Below are 15,289 nucleotides of genomic sequence, written 5' to 3'. Positions count from 1 at the left end.
GGCCATCGCACAGAGGAACAAATTCTCTTCTTAAATAAAAATGAAAAAGGGTTACCTTAAATGCATCATGTTTTTAAATTGCAAGTTCATAAGCATTTTCCCTTTCCATTTCACAATCAATTCTACCCCCAGGTCAAAATGTGTATAGGAAAATTTCCCTAATATAATATTATTTATAAATACACCCGTCTAGCGATTAATTGCACAAGTACATGGAGGCGGGACCTCACAGTATGTTATATGTAACGTGGTATTTTTCAATTAATGTATTTACCAACATCAAGAAGTCAAGAAGTCACAAGCAAAGAAAGACCACACCATGGTGCATGTTTAAACAAGGAAATTTTACTGGTCAAAATTATTTATTAAACAAATAAACCACATTGTTTAACACCAAAAAATACACGTTCAAAGCAACACAACAGCGGCCCAATATCAGACAGAATTCCACTCTGCAATCATTATGAAGCAGTTGGTTTCATTTTGTGGATTCAAGCTGCTCGCCATATTCTTGGCCACAAGATGTCACCAGAGAGGAGTGTGTTGAAAAGCGAGTAATGAACCGTTTTTCAATACAAGCTTCAGTGCTTCAGAAAGCTTCATTTGGCCATCACTAACTGGCAGGGAAAAAGCATACGAAAGCCAACTAAACTCACAGGGCACTCCACACAGCATGAGGGACAACACGACACTGACTCAGAGAAACACAGGTTTTAAATACACTGGGAAGTAACGAGGGGAATGAGATGCAGAAGGAGGGTACAGCTGGGAGAAATCAGAACTGACGAGACAAGGAAGCAAAGCAGAACACATTCACATAAGACACAGACCTTCAAAATAAAACAGTATAACGCAGAGACGTGAACTTGACACGGTGGAGACAGCAACTAAGAAACACAGAGACAAAAACCATAAAGCAGAGGACTCTAAGAACCAAAATACACAGAGGGAAATACTCAGCATGGAACACAAGAAACTAGACTCGAGGGAGCAACAAAAGACCAACCATGAGAACATAATCCACAATCCAGAGTGACAGAAAACACAAGAAACTCAAAACATGCAAAGACACAGACCAAGAAACACAGACTTACACAGAACAGAGGGGGCACAGAGAAACAAGGGAAGGGCAAGGGATCAAAACAAGAAACTATAGAATAAATCACATGAGTACAAAATACAAAAATCACAAGGAACTAAAAACGCTGGGTCAGGAGACCCAGGATCCTGATAGAGATGGTTTGGACATGTGCACAAGAGGGGGAGTAGAGATGCTTGACAGAGGACGATGAAGATGGAGCTGCCAGGCAGGAGGAAATGTCAGATGCGTCGCAGTTTTCTTTTGTGTGTGAGACTCATTATTTGCAGCTGCTCCTTTGGTGTCAAGTTTCTTTTTTTCCAAAGCAGTTGTAATACATGTGTTAGTATTAATAAATGCACATTTGATAAGATGTTATTGGACAATGAAGTATTCACTGACATCTGTATATGTTGACTATATTAGTTGTACATAGTTGCACTACACACAGTTGTTGTACTTTTACAAATGTTGTGTGTTAGCCTCAGTAATACAGACATTGTGTACTTATGTAGAAGTACAGATACCTGTCAGTGAGTTGAAGCTGTTAAACTGCAGCTGTCCTCCTGCTGCCTTGTTGTTCCAAAGCTCTTTGTTTCTCTTTTAGTTCTCACTGTTTCTTTCTGTTTCTGCTGTCCACCTTTTCACATGGAAAATCATTTCACTGTTTCTCACTGAATGACTCCCCAAACTAGCTTTGAAATTCTATCAAGTTTCTAATCATTACAAGTGATTCATGTTTCTATTTGATGTGTAAATGGAGATGATTTAGTTTGCTGGGATATGGACTGACATGTGTTGAATGGGAGGAGCAGTTTGTCGTTGGTTTTGATAATGAAATAACAGATATGTTGTGTAATTATGGAAGTTTTCCCAACAAAACAGGTGGGAAAAAGTAGTATAAATTGATCCATACTGGATAAAAAGCTGACCACTGTTCCACAACAAGGATGAAATCCACACTTTTCCCTCTGAATCACACTTCGACTAACAAGGTACAAACTCTCCTTTCCACCACACTGACATAGACCCTCCTGGGGATCCTGTGGGGTGTGATCCCCATGTAACTGAAGGACACACTCCAGTCCCTCAACACCACAGTCTGCCTATCCAAAGTTATGGTCTCCGATGACCACAGTGTTCCAGAGACGTGTCAACCAGTACAACCCTGCAACATCCCAAGCCTTTAGGAACTCAGGGCAAACCAAAACCAACCCAGGGGTCCAAACACCAATCACTACCTCATTAACACATATCTGCACAGTGTGCCACGTTGGCTGGTGTGGGACTAAAAAAAAAAAGCACTCTGAACTGTGCAGTCAAATCAAGTTGGTTTAATTACAACACCAGTGATATGTACATATATACAGTGGGGCAGAGAGAAGAGGGGTCCAGGGATTCCAAGGGTTGGTCCAGGGCAGGGAAAAAGGGAACTCTTGCTTACAATCCACTATGTACAGTCAAGATCACCAAGGCCACACACACCGTGCTCTCTCTCTCACTCACGCTCAACAGTGAAGGGTCCAGGGAAGACAGGTTTAGGGCCAAGCAAGTCTGTACAAGGGAGACGGAGACAGACGTAAGAAAATACGCCCAGGAACACAGGGAGGTCAACAAGAGACTAGGCCATGCAGCACTAACACTAATATGTACATTGCTCCAGCAAGGAACACCATTCCAACCATGCTTTAAATATGGTTGGTGTATTCAGCCATGATGAGAGTGGGCATGAAGATCAGGTGACCACAGACAGGCAGGCACCGCGCCCCAGGGCCGCCACAGATGCATCATGACAAAGTGCTGTGATTGCAGCCTGAATGGAGTGAATATTTTTCCAGCTGCTTATTTTACATTAAACATTTTTAATTTATACATATTATCTTCTAAATCTCTGCTTTTACTTTGACATGAAATAAGCTTTTTTTGTTAATATGTCTATTTAAAAAAATCTAATTTATAACGACCATGATTTCATTTAATAAAGCAATAAACATTAAACATTCAAGGGGGTGAATACTTTTTATAGGCATTGTATGTTGTCTGGTCCTGGAACCCTATAGAAGCCTATTTACATTTATTTTCTATTTTAATAACTTGATTTTCCTAATCATATGCATGTTGGTGAAGTGAGTCACCTTCTGGTAACCTTACCTATGTTTCTTTAAGCCCTGAGAAATATTATTCACAGAATTTTATTTTTTTAAGAAACATAGGTATGGTCACATGAACAAAAATCCAACTTTAATCAGTTCTGGGAGAGGCCCCACTTTTGTGTTGGTTTATTTGTCAACGTCTTTTAATCATAAACATTATGAAATGCTATTTTACCTGTTCCCAGAACCTCGAATGATCTTAGCTGCATTTGTTTCTTATTTTAATAACTTGATTTTACTAATGATATGCATTTTGGTGAGGGAGAGTCACCTTTTAGTAACCGTACTTATTTTTCTTTAAGTCTTGGGACATAACATTTATAGCATTTTAGTTTTCAAAGAAACATGCATAAACATTTGAATGGTATAAACTTGACAATGAATGAGTCGGCTTTCCTCTGGACATAATGTTTAGCACACCTTCTGGTCCCCCTTCTTAATGATGGGGATCAACACCCCTTCTGCCTTTCCAAAGGTACTGCCCCTGATCACCAAGCAATATTGCAGAGGACAGCCAGGACAATCATACACCATCCTGAGCCTTTAGAAACTTAAGACAAACCTCGTGTATTCCAGGCGTCTGGCTACAAAGGAGTTGTTTAACTACCTTCGTGGCCTCTCCCCTAGTGATGGGCAAGTCATCCCTCTCATCCCTATTGGTGAGAGTGAGTAGCTAACTGTGCTCACAAACTGAGGGTCTGGGCAGGAGGTAAATTATCGAGGCCACCAAGATATCTGTGACCTTTAAGAAGGAGTCAAAAGTTTCAGTGGCTCAGATTTCAGAGACTGTACATACAACACAGGGACTATTGCCTAGTTTCTTCACCAGTCAAAGCGGTATGGGAGTGGCAAAAGCGAAAGTCATGAATTTCCAGAGAGTGATGCCTAACACACAACAAAAGTTGCCTCAGGCTGTTTTATCTTGCGAGGTAAAAACCATACAATAATACAGAAGAGTCTCGACAATCATATGACCAATCATATGACCCCTGGCGATGGTGAAAAGGAACCAACAAGAAGAAGCCAAGAACAAGGTTTAGGGAGGGGCAGCCACATGTGACCAGTTAGGATAAGAGGAGGAAGACAGAACAAAAGATATGCTGTGAAATCAAGCCAGAGATTAATAATAATTCATGATTAAATCCAGACCTCATTATTGAAGACCTTGTATATGAGGGGGAGGATTTTAAAGGGAGCCAATAAAGGGAAGCCAATACATGAAGAATGAAGAGATGTCTCTGTCAGTACATTTTCTTTCCCCTCATAAATGGTCAGAGGGCCCGGTGGCGCCAGTGTCCGGCAGTCTCGCCTCTGTCAGTGCGCCCCAGGGCAGCTGTGGCTACAATGTAGCTTGCCATTGCCAGTGTGTGAATGGGTGAATGACTGAATGTGGTGTAAAATTTGACAGTAAAATTTATGAAAAGTGCAAACAAAGACCTCTTTAAAAGTCAGTTTCACTCAACAAATGAAAATACGGGTTGTCAGGTATGTTATCTACCATTAATCTTTCTATTAATCCAAGAATGGAAGAAACCAGTTTGCTGCTCATCCTGCTGCTATCAGGTCAGTAATATTAGTATCTTAATCTTTGGAGCTATAGCATAAAAATATACTGAGAGACATTTGGGTCATCAGGTTACATCTTTATGTTGTTTTGTTTTTGTCAAACAATTTGATAACCCATCAAGGACAGAAACTCATTTACCTCCTCATTGTGCAATAGCTCCATTCATTTTGAAATGTAAGTTTCTCATTGTATCGCAATAAGACTGATTTATTTAAAGGCTTTTTGTACTATTTCTATAATATTGTATTTATCTAATTAAATCGTTAATTTTTTTTTTTTACTGTTCTATTAGAACACTACGATTCCACTAGCCAGTATGATTCTAGTCCCATGAAATCTTTGCGGAAATGTAATTGTATATACTAATGAAATTTAAAAACTGTATTGTTAGTAGTCCAGGTTAACACTGCTGACTAGCAGGGTGCCAGGTGCAGTTTTGCACACATACGGCTTGTGAAGCTTGATTAAAGCACCTTGGCTCATGACCTTTCTGTACTGGGTCAGTGTCTGCTGAGTGCATGTTCTGGATGTGTTTTTCTGTCACTGTTCAGTAAACAGGTAAGTCATTCCATGTTGCACAGGGCCAAAAAGTAGGTGATAGTTATTATTCTTTATTTGTCTAGGGTGAATGTGTCATTGAGAATTAAATTGAGATTTAAAAAGACAGAAAAAGGGCAAAACACACACAACACACAAGGACATATGAAGTAAAATCCAAATACCATATTTCAAGCAAACAAGTACAAACATGTGAAAAATATATGATAGCATCAGGGAAGAGGTAGTAATAGAATAATTAACCCTCCACACAGACCCAACACAAAGGGAGCGAGACAGAGACAAAAAGGTGTGGAATCAGAGGGAAGAGGGAGCCTTGACAGTGTTCTGTTTTGGGTTTTTGTTGTTGTTGTTTTGGGGTTGTTGGGTTTTTTTGCCTGTCCTGTTCATTAATTTAGCATCAGAATTATTGTCTGAAAGCCAAGAAAGGTGACTAACTGATGTATTTTTCCAAGTGGATCATTACAGCTTTGCCATGTCGTTTCACCTGTTGATCTTTATTATTATTATTATTAATTTAATTTAATTTAATTTAATTTAATTTAATTTAATTTAATTTAATTTAATTTAATTTAATTTCATTTCATTTCATTTATCATCCTCATCCGCTTTGTCCGGGGCCGGGTCGCGGGGGCAGCAGCCTAAGCAAAGAGGCCCAGACCTCCCTCTCCCCAGCCACCTCCTCCAGCTTATCCGGGGGAATACCAAGGCGTTCCCAGGCCAGCCGAGAGATATAATCTCTCCAGCGTGTCCTCCTCCCGGTGGGACATGCCTGGAACACCTCACCCAGGAGGTGCCCAGGGGGCATCCTTGTCAGATGCCTGAACCACCTCAGCTGGCTCCTTTCGATGTGGAGCAGCAGCTGCTCTACTCTGAGCCCCTCCCGGATGGCCGAACTTCTCACCCTATCTCTAAGGGAGAGGCCAGCCACCCTTCGGAGGAAGCTAATTTCTTCCGCTTGTATCCGCGATCTCGTTCTTTCGGTCACTACCCACAGCTTGTGGCCATAGGTGAGGGTAGGGACGTAGATCGACCGGTAAATTGAGAGCTTCGCTTTTACACTCAGCTCCCTCTTCACCACGACGGACCGGTGCAGCGTCCGCATTACTGCAGCTGCAGCCCCAATCCGTCTGTCGATCTCCGGCTCCCTTCTCCCATCACTCGCGAACAAGACCCCGAGATACTTGAACTCCTCCACTTGGGGCAGGAACTCATCCCCGACCCGGAGTGGGCACTCCACCCTTTTCCGGCTGAGAACCATGGCCTCAGATTTGGAGGTGCTGATCCTCATTCCCGCTGCTTCACACTCGGCTGCGAACCATTCCAGTGCGAGCTGGAGGCCCTCACCCGATGAAGCCAACAGAACCACATCATCTGCAAAAATCAGAGATGAGATTCTGAGGCCACCAAAGCGAAAGCCCTCCGCCACTTGGCTGCGCCTAGAAATCCTGTCCATAAAAATTATGAACAGAACCGGAGACAAAGGGCAGCCCTGGCGGAGCCCATCACCCACCGGGAACGAGTCCGACTTATTGCCGGCAATGCGAACCAAGCTCTTGCAACGGTTGTATAGGGATCGAATGGCCCGTAGCAATGGGCCAGACACCCCATATTCCCGCAACACCTCCCACAGGACACCCCGAGGGACACGGTCGAATGCCTTCTCCAAGTCCACAAAACACATGTAGACTGGTTGGGCAAACTCCCATGCACCCTCAAGTATCCTGGAGAGGATAAAGAGCTGGTCCAGTGTTCCGCGACCAGGACGAAAACCGCATTGTTCCTCCTGTATCCGAGGTTCGACTAACAGAAGGAACTCTCCTTTCCAGCACCCTGGCATAGACTTTCCCAGGGAGGCCGAGGAGTGTGATCCCCCTGTAGTTGGAACACACCCTCCGGTCCCCTTTCTTAAAGATGGGGACCACCACCCCGGTCTGCCAGTCCACAGGTACTGCCCCTGATCTCCACGCAACATTGCAGAGGCGTGTCAACCAGGACAGCCCTACAACGTCCAGAGCCTTCAGGAACTCGGGGCGGATCTCATCAACACCAGGGGCTCTGCCACCAAGGAGTTGTTTAACTGCCTCAGTGACCTCGCCCCCGGAAATTGGCGGGTCATTCCCCTCATCCCCAGACTCTGCTTCCTCCTCGGAAGACATGTCAGTGGGATTAAGGAGGTCCTCAAAGTATTCCTTCCACCGCCTGACAATTTTCTCAGTCGACGTCAACAGCGCTCCACCAGCACTATACACAGTGCAGGTAGAGCACCGCTTTCCCCTCCTGAGACGCCTGACGGTTTGCCAGAATCTCTTCGAGGCAGTCCGAAAGTCTTTTTCCATGGCCTCTCCGAACTCCTCCCACACCCGAGTTTTTGCTTCAGCCACTGCCCGAGCCGCATTCCGCTTGGCCTGTCGATACCTGTCAGCTGCCTCCGGAGTCCCACAGGCTAACCAAGCCAGATAGGACTCCTTCTTCAGCCTGGTGGCTCCCTTCACCTCTGGTGTCCACCATTTGGTTCGGGGTTACTACCACGGCAGGCACCAACCACCTTGCGGCCGCAGCTCAATGCAGCAGCTTCGGCAATGGAGACGCTGAACATGGTCCATTCGGACTCAATGTCCCCAGTCTCCCTCGGAATGCTGTTGAAGCTCTGCCGGAGGTGTGCGTTGAAGATCTCGCGGACTGGGGCCTCTGCTAGACGTTCCCAGCACACCCTCACTACGCGTTTAGGTGCACCAGGTCTGTCCAGCGTCTTCCCCCGCCACCTGATCCAACTCACCACCAGGTGGTGATCAGTTGACAGCTCAGCCCCTCTCTTTACCCGAGTGTCCAGAACATTTGGTCGCAGGTCTGGTGATACGATTACAAAATCGATCATCGACCTACGGCCTAGAGCGTCCTGGTGCCACGTGCACTTATGGACACTCTTATGTTCGAACAGGGTGTTCGTTATGCACATGGGGGGGGGGGGGGGGTTATGACACATGCACCCTCCCTTAATTTAATTTAATTTAAGTTATTACAAACAGGACAGACATGACTTGTCATGGTCCTGGGTCGGTTCGACCCAGCATTTTGAGTTTCTTATGTTCTGGTTTATTTTTGCATTATGGATTAGTTCTTATTCTCTGGTGATACTGTTTTGATTATAATTATATTCAGATTCTTTAGCTATCTGTTGATGATGATGACGATGATTATTTCTGGTTTAGGTTTTGTTATCTTGCCCTCATGTTTGGTTTAGGTCGCCTGTGCTTAGTCTTCTCTGCCCGTATGTCCCTCTGTCTGTCCATGACGTCATTATGCCTGTTTACGAGTCTGTGTCTCTGTCTGGCACGTGCTTCCTGTTTTATTTTGTAGGTCTGTGTCCTATGTCAGTGCGTTCAGCTTTGTGCTCCCCCTGTCCCGTCAGCCTTGATTCCTCCCAGCTGATTTGCCCTCCTGTCTCTCATCCCCTGATTACTAGTGTGTGTATTTAAGCCCTGTGTGTTCTCCTGCCTGTTGCTGGTTCCTTTGCGTTCTGCTCCTCATATCCTCCCAGGGCCGTTATTTTAGTTCTCCCAGTTTAGGTGTCTTGAGTTATTTTGTCATGCCCCACTGCTCGTAAATCACCTTGTAAATAAACTTCACTAGCATTTTCATCCACTGCTTGCATCTTGGGTCCTCCTTCCTCCACACCACACGGCTCGCCTCCTCAGCCGTGACATGACTGGGGGATAGGAAAGGTAGATGTCATGGCTCAGAGGCCCGTGAAGTGGAATGGACTCATGCACAGAACCAAAAGACCGGGGGCTTGACGTGATTTGCAAAAACAAAATTTTTATTTACAAGAATTCCTAACTTAGATAATCAAGACAAACAAGATTTAATTTTGTGCACAAACGTGGTGCCTATGAAGTGCTGGGCTTAGGCTAGGCATGAAACTGTCGGGTCACAAAAACTGCTGAGGGCTGGAGTGGGTGGGGCAGGTGGAAACTATGGCAGACCAGGGGCACTGAAACGAAGGAGAGGATAATCAGAACGGTCCAAGGAGTTGGGAGAGTTTCCCAGTTTTATAAGCTGAGATGGATTACGTGTTCACAGGCAGGGATAAGCTGGAGGTGGAGGTGAGGCGAGGTCCGGGCGAGTACTGAGTCCTTTACGGGTGCGCAGGGAGGCAGGCAGGTGTGAATGGCAGTTTGCATGAAAAGGATTAAGCTGACCAGAATCCGGAAGCGTGGCTATGGCAGGGTTTGGATGATGAGTCCAGGTGCCGACTAGGAGACAGGAAGAGAGAGGTTAGTAATGCACACTGAGAGATACACAGAAACATGAGGCTGTGAACTAACAGAGGTTAGCAGACAATCTGGCAAAGACTCATTGTGTGCGCTGCCAGATATATATAGATATAGGAGAGCTGACGCTGTGGAAAGTTACTCAGACTCGGCCGGACAATGAAAGTAGAAAGAAAGACAGGAAAAGAAAGAAAAGCAGAGGGGAAAAGTCTAGTGTGAAAAGACCACAAAACTCCACAGCAACAGTCTAGATAAGTATAAGTAACAGTAAATGATAAATACTGAATGTTACTGAGCAGCACGCAAGACCAACAGCACACAGTATGCTATAAAGCAGCAGCAGCAAAGGAAGATATAGTGTGTCTGTGAGCACCCATGTGACATATAGAGGCCTCTCAGAGCAAGAGAGGACCACTAGAGGGGCAGCCGCGCCACCCTCCTGAGAAAAGAGCTGAGGAGAGCCCCAGATGAGGAGTCACCCAGCAGCCACAGAGTGCAGAAACCACAGGGGGCTACAGCGACGTGCCTGCGGGCTCTGCCAGCTGCCAGCTGCACCAGAGTGGACCAATGTGGAGACAAACAGAAATTAACAAACACAATCACACTCCCCAAATATACTCTATACCCCATGTCCAGAACTATTGTCCCCAGAGGGGACCCAAGACTCAGGAGATGTTGCCCTCTTCCCTGGGGTGGAGACAAGCAGTCCGCCCCCGGTCCTGCAGCAGCAGGGAGGTCTAGCATCCCAGACCCAGATCTGATCGCCAACTCCTCCTCCAGAGAACAGGGGTGTGAAGACCCCATGCCTCTCTCTGCCTGCTCATATGTGGTGTTGCTACATGCTGTTCTAAAGTGCATTTAAAACATGGGAGGGGCATGGTGCTTTCTGCCAGAAAGCAGCAAATGTCAGCATGGACCCTCCTGAGACCTCTCAATGTCTACATGCATTTAAAATTGACAGACCGTCCTCTAGCCCCCCAAAAGCGTGCCTACCCCCATGGCCCTATGTGTTCTGAGAGTGTAAGTAATGTGGATGTCTAGGTTGTAGAATAAAATTGAGGCACAGGTGGCCAGAAGGGGACAGAGAAGGAATAGCTCCCATACACCTCAGTGATACACCTGTACCCCATTGCTGTTTATTTGTATTATTGTATTATTTTATACACACAACACTCATCTTCCACTAACCTAGACTTCTTAGATGTGTAGATGTGTTTCTATCGGTTTACAAGATAGTAGTGAGATCCGCGATGATGTATGGTTTAGAGACAGCTGCACTAACAAAATGGCAAAAGGCAGCGCTGAAGGTGTTCGGATGTTCATTAGGAGTGACCAGGATTGACAAGACTAAAATGGGAATAAAGAGTTTGAAAACAAAGTTATAGAGGTGATGCCGAGGTGGTTTAGACATGTGGTGAGATGATGAAGATGGAGCTGCCAGGCAGGTCAAGGTAGAGCACCTACCTTGACCTGGATGGAGCTCTTCAAGGCATATACCACAAGGTGGAGTCCCCTGGCAAGACCTGGAACACGCCAGAGAGATTATGCCTCTCAACTGGCCAGGGAGTACTTCGGTGTATTCCAAGATATACTGAAAGAGGTAGCTGGGTAGAGTGAGGTCTGGGCTTCTCTGCTTAGGCTGCTTCTTCCAAAACCTGGCTTCTTACTGTATGACTACTGAGATTGTTGTAATTTTTACTTTTGTAAATTGACCTTTTTCCATTGTTACATCCCCCAGGAGGATGTCTCTTCTCCCTACTAACTCTTTGTTTTGTCTAGGCTCCACCTCCTCTGTCCTGATTGGATGCTGCTCAGAGTCCAGCTAATTGTTAATCAGCGGAGCACTGGGGCGATCGTGGCTCAAGAGTTGGGTGTTCGTCTTGTAATTGGAAGGTTGCCGGTTCAAGCCCCGGCTCCGACAGTCTCGGTCGTTGTGTCCTTGGGCAAGACACTTCACCCGTTGCTTACTGGTGGCGGTCAGAGGGCCCGGTGGCGCCAGTGTCCGGCAGCCTCGCCTCTGTCAGTGCGCCCCAGGGCGGCTGTGGCTACACTGTAGCTTGCTATCACCAGTGTGTGAATGTGTGTGTGAATGGGTGGATGATTGTGTATAATGTTAAGCGCTTTGGGGTACTTAGGACCAAGTAAAGCGCTATACAAATACAGACCATTTACTTAAGGCCTGTGGAGCTGTGTTTCTGTGCCCTCTGGCCATTTTGGTTGGCATACCTTACAGGCTTGCATGCCTTTGTGACTTGTATATGCATTTTTGTTTTCATGTTCAGACTGCCTCTAGGGGAGAGATGCCTTTTGTTTTGACACCCTGTTTTCTCCTGTTTATGTGTTGTTAGGTAGGTTATGGTTATAGGTTGTATATTTTGTTTTCTTTGGAGTTAGGTAAGTTTACTTTATTTTTACATCAGGGATGTTTTGTTTGTTATGTTGGCCTTGGCTCTCCCTGAAGTTAACTCTCAGTCTGTACCAAAAGTTCATAACTAGCTTTAAATAAACCTTTTAAAGTTACCATCTTGGCTCTTTCTTCACTATTTACCTTTATGTTCGTCCTTTCACCCCCCCCCCCCCCCCCCCTTCCCCCCTAGACTAGCCAGGGGACTTAACATCCATGAATTGTCTACAAATCCAATTTCACCAATTAAAATATATGATATCTTGATAAATCGAGCAGATATTTGAAGTTTACACAGCTGCATTCTCGCTTGAAAATAACTTAAAAGTTTATTTTGTGACCCAGAAAGAGTAATATTTAAAAGTTTTTAGCCCCGCTCGTCCGCCATTGCCGCATTTGAGTTTTGGACGAAATGCATTCTGGGATATTTACCACCACCGATGCATACTTGATATAACAGACGGAGCGAGAACACATCCGGGACTTTTTCGCGTTCTCGGCTTGGTGCCTACTTTGAATTGGAACAGTACTTTGTCTCCGACTGATGACGTATCACGAGTACACGAGAACGCAACTACACACAAGTATGCATATTGAGAAAGGCCCTTTATATTTTTATATTTATATTTTTCTCAGGAGGACTTTCCACTCTTCCTCCCCACTCCAGAGAATACCACTTTGTGAACCAGCTGATGACCTGGACTGAAGCTCAGAGTTACTGCAGAGAACACTTCACTGACTTGGTCACCATCTACAACAGCGACATCAACCAACTGCTTTTCTCAATGTCACCAAGGATCAATGCTTTTGCTTGGATAGGACTCTATGATGATCGTTACAGCTGGAAGTGGTCCATGGAGGGAAAACTTTTTTATGTTGGCAGTACACATGAATTTCTGATCTGGGCTAACGGCCAACCAAACTGTGGATATGCAAATCAATACTGTGTGGCTCTTCAGGGACAAACACAGATGAACGATAAACCCTGTGGAGATTCTTACCCTTTCCTGTGTTACAATGGTAGGAAAATAGATTGTTACCCTAGTTATGTCTGCAATTTTACAAGATTCATAGTTCACCTATTTTAAATATAATTCCTCTATTAAACATTCACAGCCAGTAGTACAAGTTACATCTTCGTGATGGAGAATTACACCTGGTCAGCGGCTCAGTCGTACTGCAGGACATACCACACAGACCTGACCAGTATAAGAAGCAAAGAGGAGAAATCCATCATCACGCTCACTTTGAATGGATCAGGGGTTCAGTATGTGTGGATTGGTCTCTACAGGGATCCCTGGGCCTTCTGGTCTGACAACACCACCTCCACATTAGCTAACTGGGCGTCTTCTCAACCTAATAACTACAACTCACAGTACTGTGGAGCACTGAATTTAATGTCAGGGAAATGGGCTGATGACCACTGCAGCAGCAGTAACTATGTTTTCTGTTTCACAGGTGAGGTCCAGAATGCAAACACTGTAAGATCCTGTCATCATGTAAAACACTAATGTTTGTGTTGTTATATGTGGTTCATTTTTAGCAGTGACAAAGCAAACAGTGGTGAAAATGAAGCTTCAGTCAGAGGCAGACATGCACAGCACAGAGATCCAGCAGCAGGTTTCACAGCAGGTCAGCAGTTCAGTCACCAACACAAACTTGACACAAGTTCAAACTATGCTTCATGTTTTTCATCATCTGCACATTTTGTCCAGCTGTCAGGCCTCATGCTGTCAGAAGGACTGACAGACTTCAGGATTCGTTGGAGGAAAGTCCAGAGTTACCGTGACGACCAGTCAAAGAAGCAGGATGTGGACGGTGGCTGCAAAACTGAAGTCTGACTGGACTGAACCACTTCATGTGTGAAGTTAATAACATGCTGTGCTGAGTTGTCTTATCATTTAAATCTTTTATTTCAGAGTATATTGATTGCAGAAGTGCCACCAATAACTTGTTTGTTCAGGTGCGGTTGTAGTTTTTCAGAAAATCTTTTAATTAGAGGTCCCTGCACTAATTTTGTTGTTCATCTAGAAGTTTTTATAGGCTGTAGTTTCTTGAATTCACCTGTCTCAGCACTACAGACACTGTTCTGGCTTTTTGTGCAAGCAGTTTATTAGGATCCATATTTCTGTTTGATTGTGACAGTAACCTCTGCTGACTTAAAGAAATGGTAAACATGAAAGTGAGGAGATGCGAAGCAAAAAAAAAAAAAACTCCCCTGAACAAAACGTTGTACTGTTTATTTCCTGTTTTTGCTCAGACTGTTTGATAACCACAAAAATGTAACCATAAGAGTATCAGACCTTACCCGATTTAAATTTGGACGCTCACTTTCAACTGTGTGCAGTTTTAATGCAGGCTGGACGTCATCTTGACAGACACTTTAATTGAATTAGATTTTTCTCTGCTTATGAAAGTGGCTGTGATGCATTATTTCAGAAGGGATTTATTGTTTTCTTAATGGATTATTTTCATTAGAACACTGAGATAACAGATCTTCAGGGCTGATGTGCCCGTCTCCTCTCCAACCTCTCACCTCTTAAAGATAAGAACAGAGTCAGCATTAGATCAGAGTAGATTAGTTAGACAATTGTAATTGATGTGATTTGATTATTATTCGATTTTTATTATCATTTCATTCTTCTTTTGTTTTTGTCCTGCTACAATTCTTTAAAAAAATTGCTGCAATTAAAATTTCATTTGTGAAAAAAAAATTCTCATTTTCTCTCAACCATTTATGAAACAGTAAGGGTAAAAATCTGAACATTAATTTGTCACAATCCAGAGGGGATATTTTGAAGGTTTTCCCTGTGGAAAAGCAAAAGTATAAGTTTAAGAAGATGTGCTCTTATTTCCACAGAGCACTGAGGTGGAAAACATTTTCTTCCATATCACCACCAATCTCTCTCCCTCCAAAGAGTGGAGATTAAATAGTGGATTAAATTAATAAGTCGAATTGATGTGATTCTATCATCCTTTTCTAAAATCAGTTTTGCTTTTGTTTTGCTCTAAGTTGCTTTAATACAATCTTCTAGACAAAAAGTCTAAATAATGAACATTCCTTTTTTAACTTTTATGAAACATTATATATATGAATATGACTATTAATCTATATTAATCCAAATAAGTTGCTTTAGCCTTTCCAAGTAATATCTATCTTTGATGGCCTGCTGTCCAGCCTCTGAAACCAAGTCAGATAAAAAACAAAGTGCCATGATCAATAGGGGAGCTGCCATAGTAGGTGTGACTGATACG

At 44.0% G+C, this 15,289-nt stretch overlaps 1 protein-coding gene and 1 long non-coding RNA gene across 3 annotated transcripts in view; one reads left to right on the top strand and one right to left on the bottom strand.

Moving 5' to 3' along the window:
- The window catches only part of LOC147333790 (uncharacterized), a 165,691-nt gene that overhangs the window by 31,314 nt on the left and 119,088 nt on the right, over window positions 1-15,289 (bottom strand). The gene's annotated exons all lie outside the window — the stretch shown is intronic.
- On the top strand, window positions 4,719-13,886 carry LOC147333794 (putative C-type lectin domain family 20 member A). 2 transcript variants are annotated; one of them, XM_086287293.1, is made up of 5 exons: window positions 4,719-4,794; window positions 12,671-13,054; window positions 13,151-13,492; window positions 13,578-13,666; window positions 13,750-13,886. In XM_086287293.1, the coding sequence occupies exons 1-5, from the start codon at window positions 4,719-4,721 to the stop codon at window positions 13,873-13,875; spliced, it is 1,017 nt and encodes a 338-aa protein (XP_086143419.1). In that variant the 3' UTR covers window positions 13,876-13,886. The 2 variants fall into 2 exon arrangements, with proteins under 2 accessions (XP_086143419.1, XP_086143420.1); XM_086287294.1 differs by lacking the exon at window positions 4,719-4,794 and adding an exon at window positions 12,251-12,297 and having other exon boundaries at window positions 12,660-13,054.

This window comes from Aulonocara sp. 'chitande type north' Nkhata Bay, linkage group LG3 (genome assembly GCF_057382095.1).
Source record: "Aulonocara sp. 'chitande type north' Nkhata Bay isolate Kocher_YH1m ecotype deep benthic linkage group LG3, A_spYH_male_GT1.1, whole genome shotgun sequence".
In the NCBI taxonomy this organism is placed as follows: Eukaryota; Metazoa; Chordata; class Actinopteri; order Cichliformes; family Cichlidae; genus Aulonocara; species Aulonocara sp. 'chitande type north' Nkhata Bay.
This window is presented reverse-complemented; position numbering and strand designations above follow the sequence as displayed.

Excerpts from the sequence above, each read along its gene's own strand:
- LOC147333794 (XM_086287293.1), top strand. The coding sequence starts at position 4,719 with ATGTTATCTACCATTAATCTTTCTATTAATCCAAGAATGGAAGAAACC. Across the intron at positions 4,795-12,670 it reads GCTCATCCTGCTGCTATCAG|GAGGACTTTCCACTCTTCCT; the intron begins GTCAGTAATATT and ends TATTTTTCTCAG. Across the intron at positions 13,667-13,749 it reads AGCAGCAGGTTTCACAGCAG|CTGTCAGGCCTCATGCTGTC; the intron begins GTCAGCAGTTCA and ends CATTTTGTCCAG.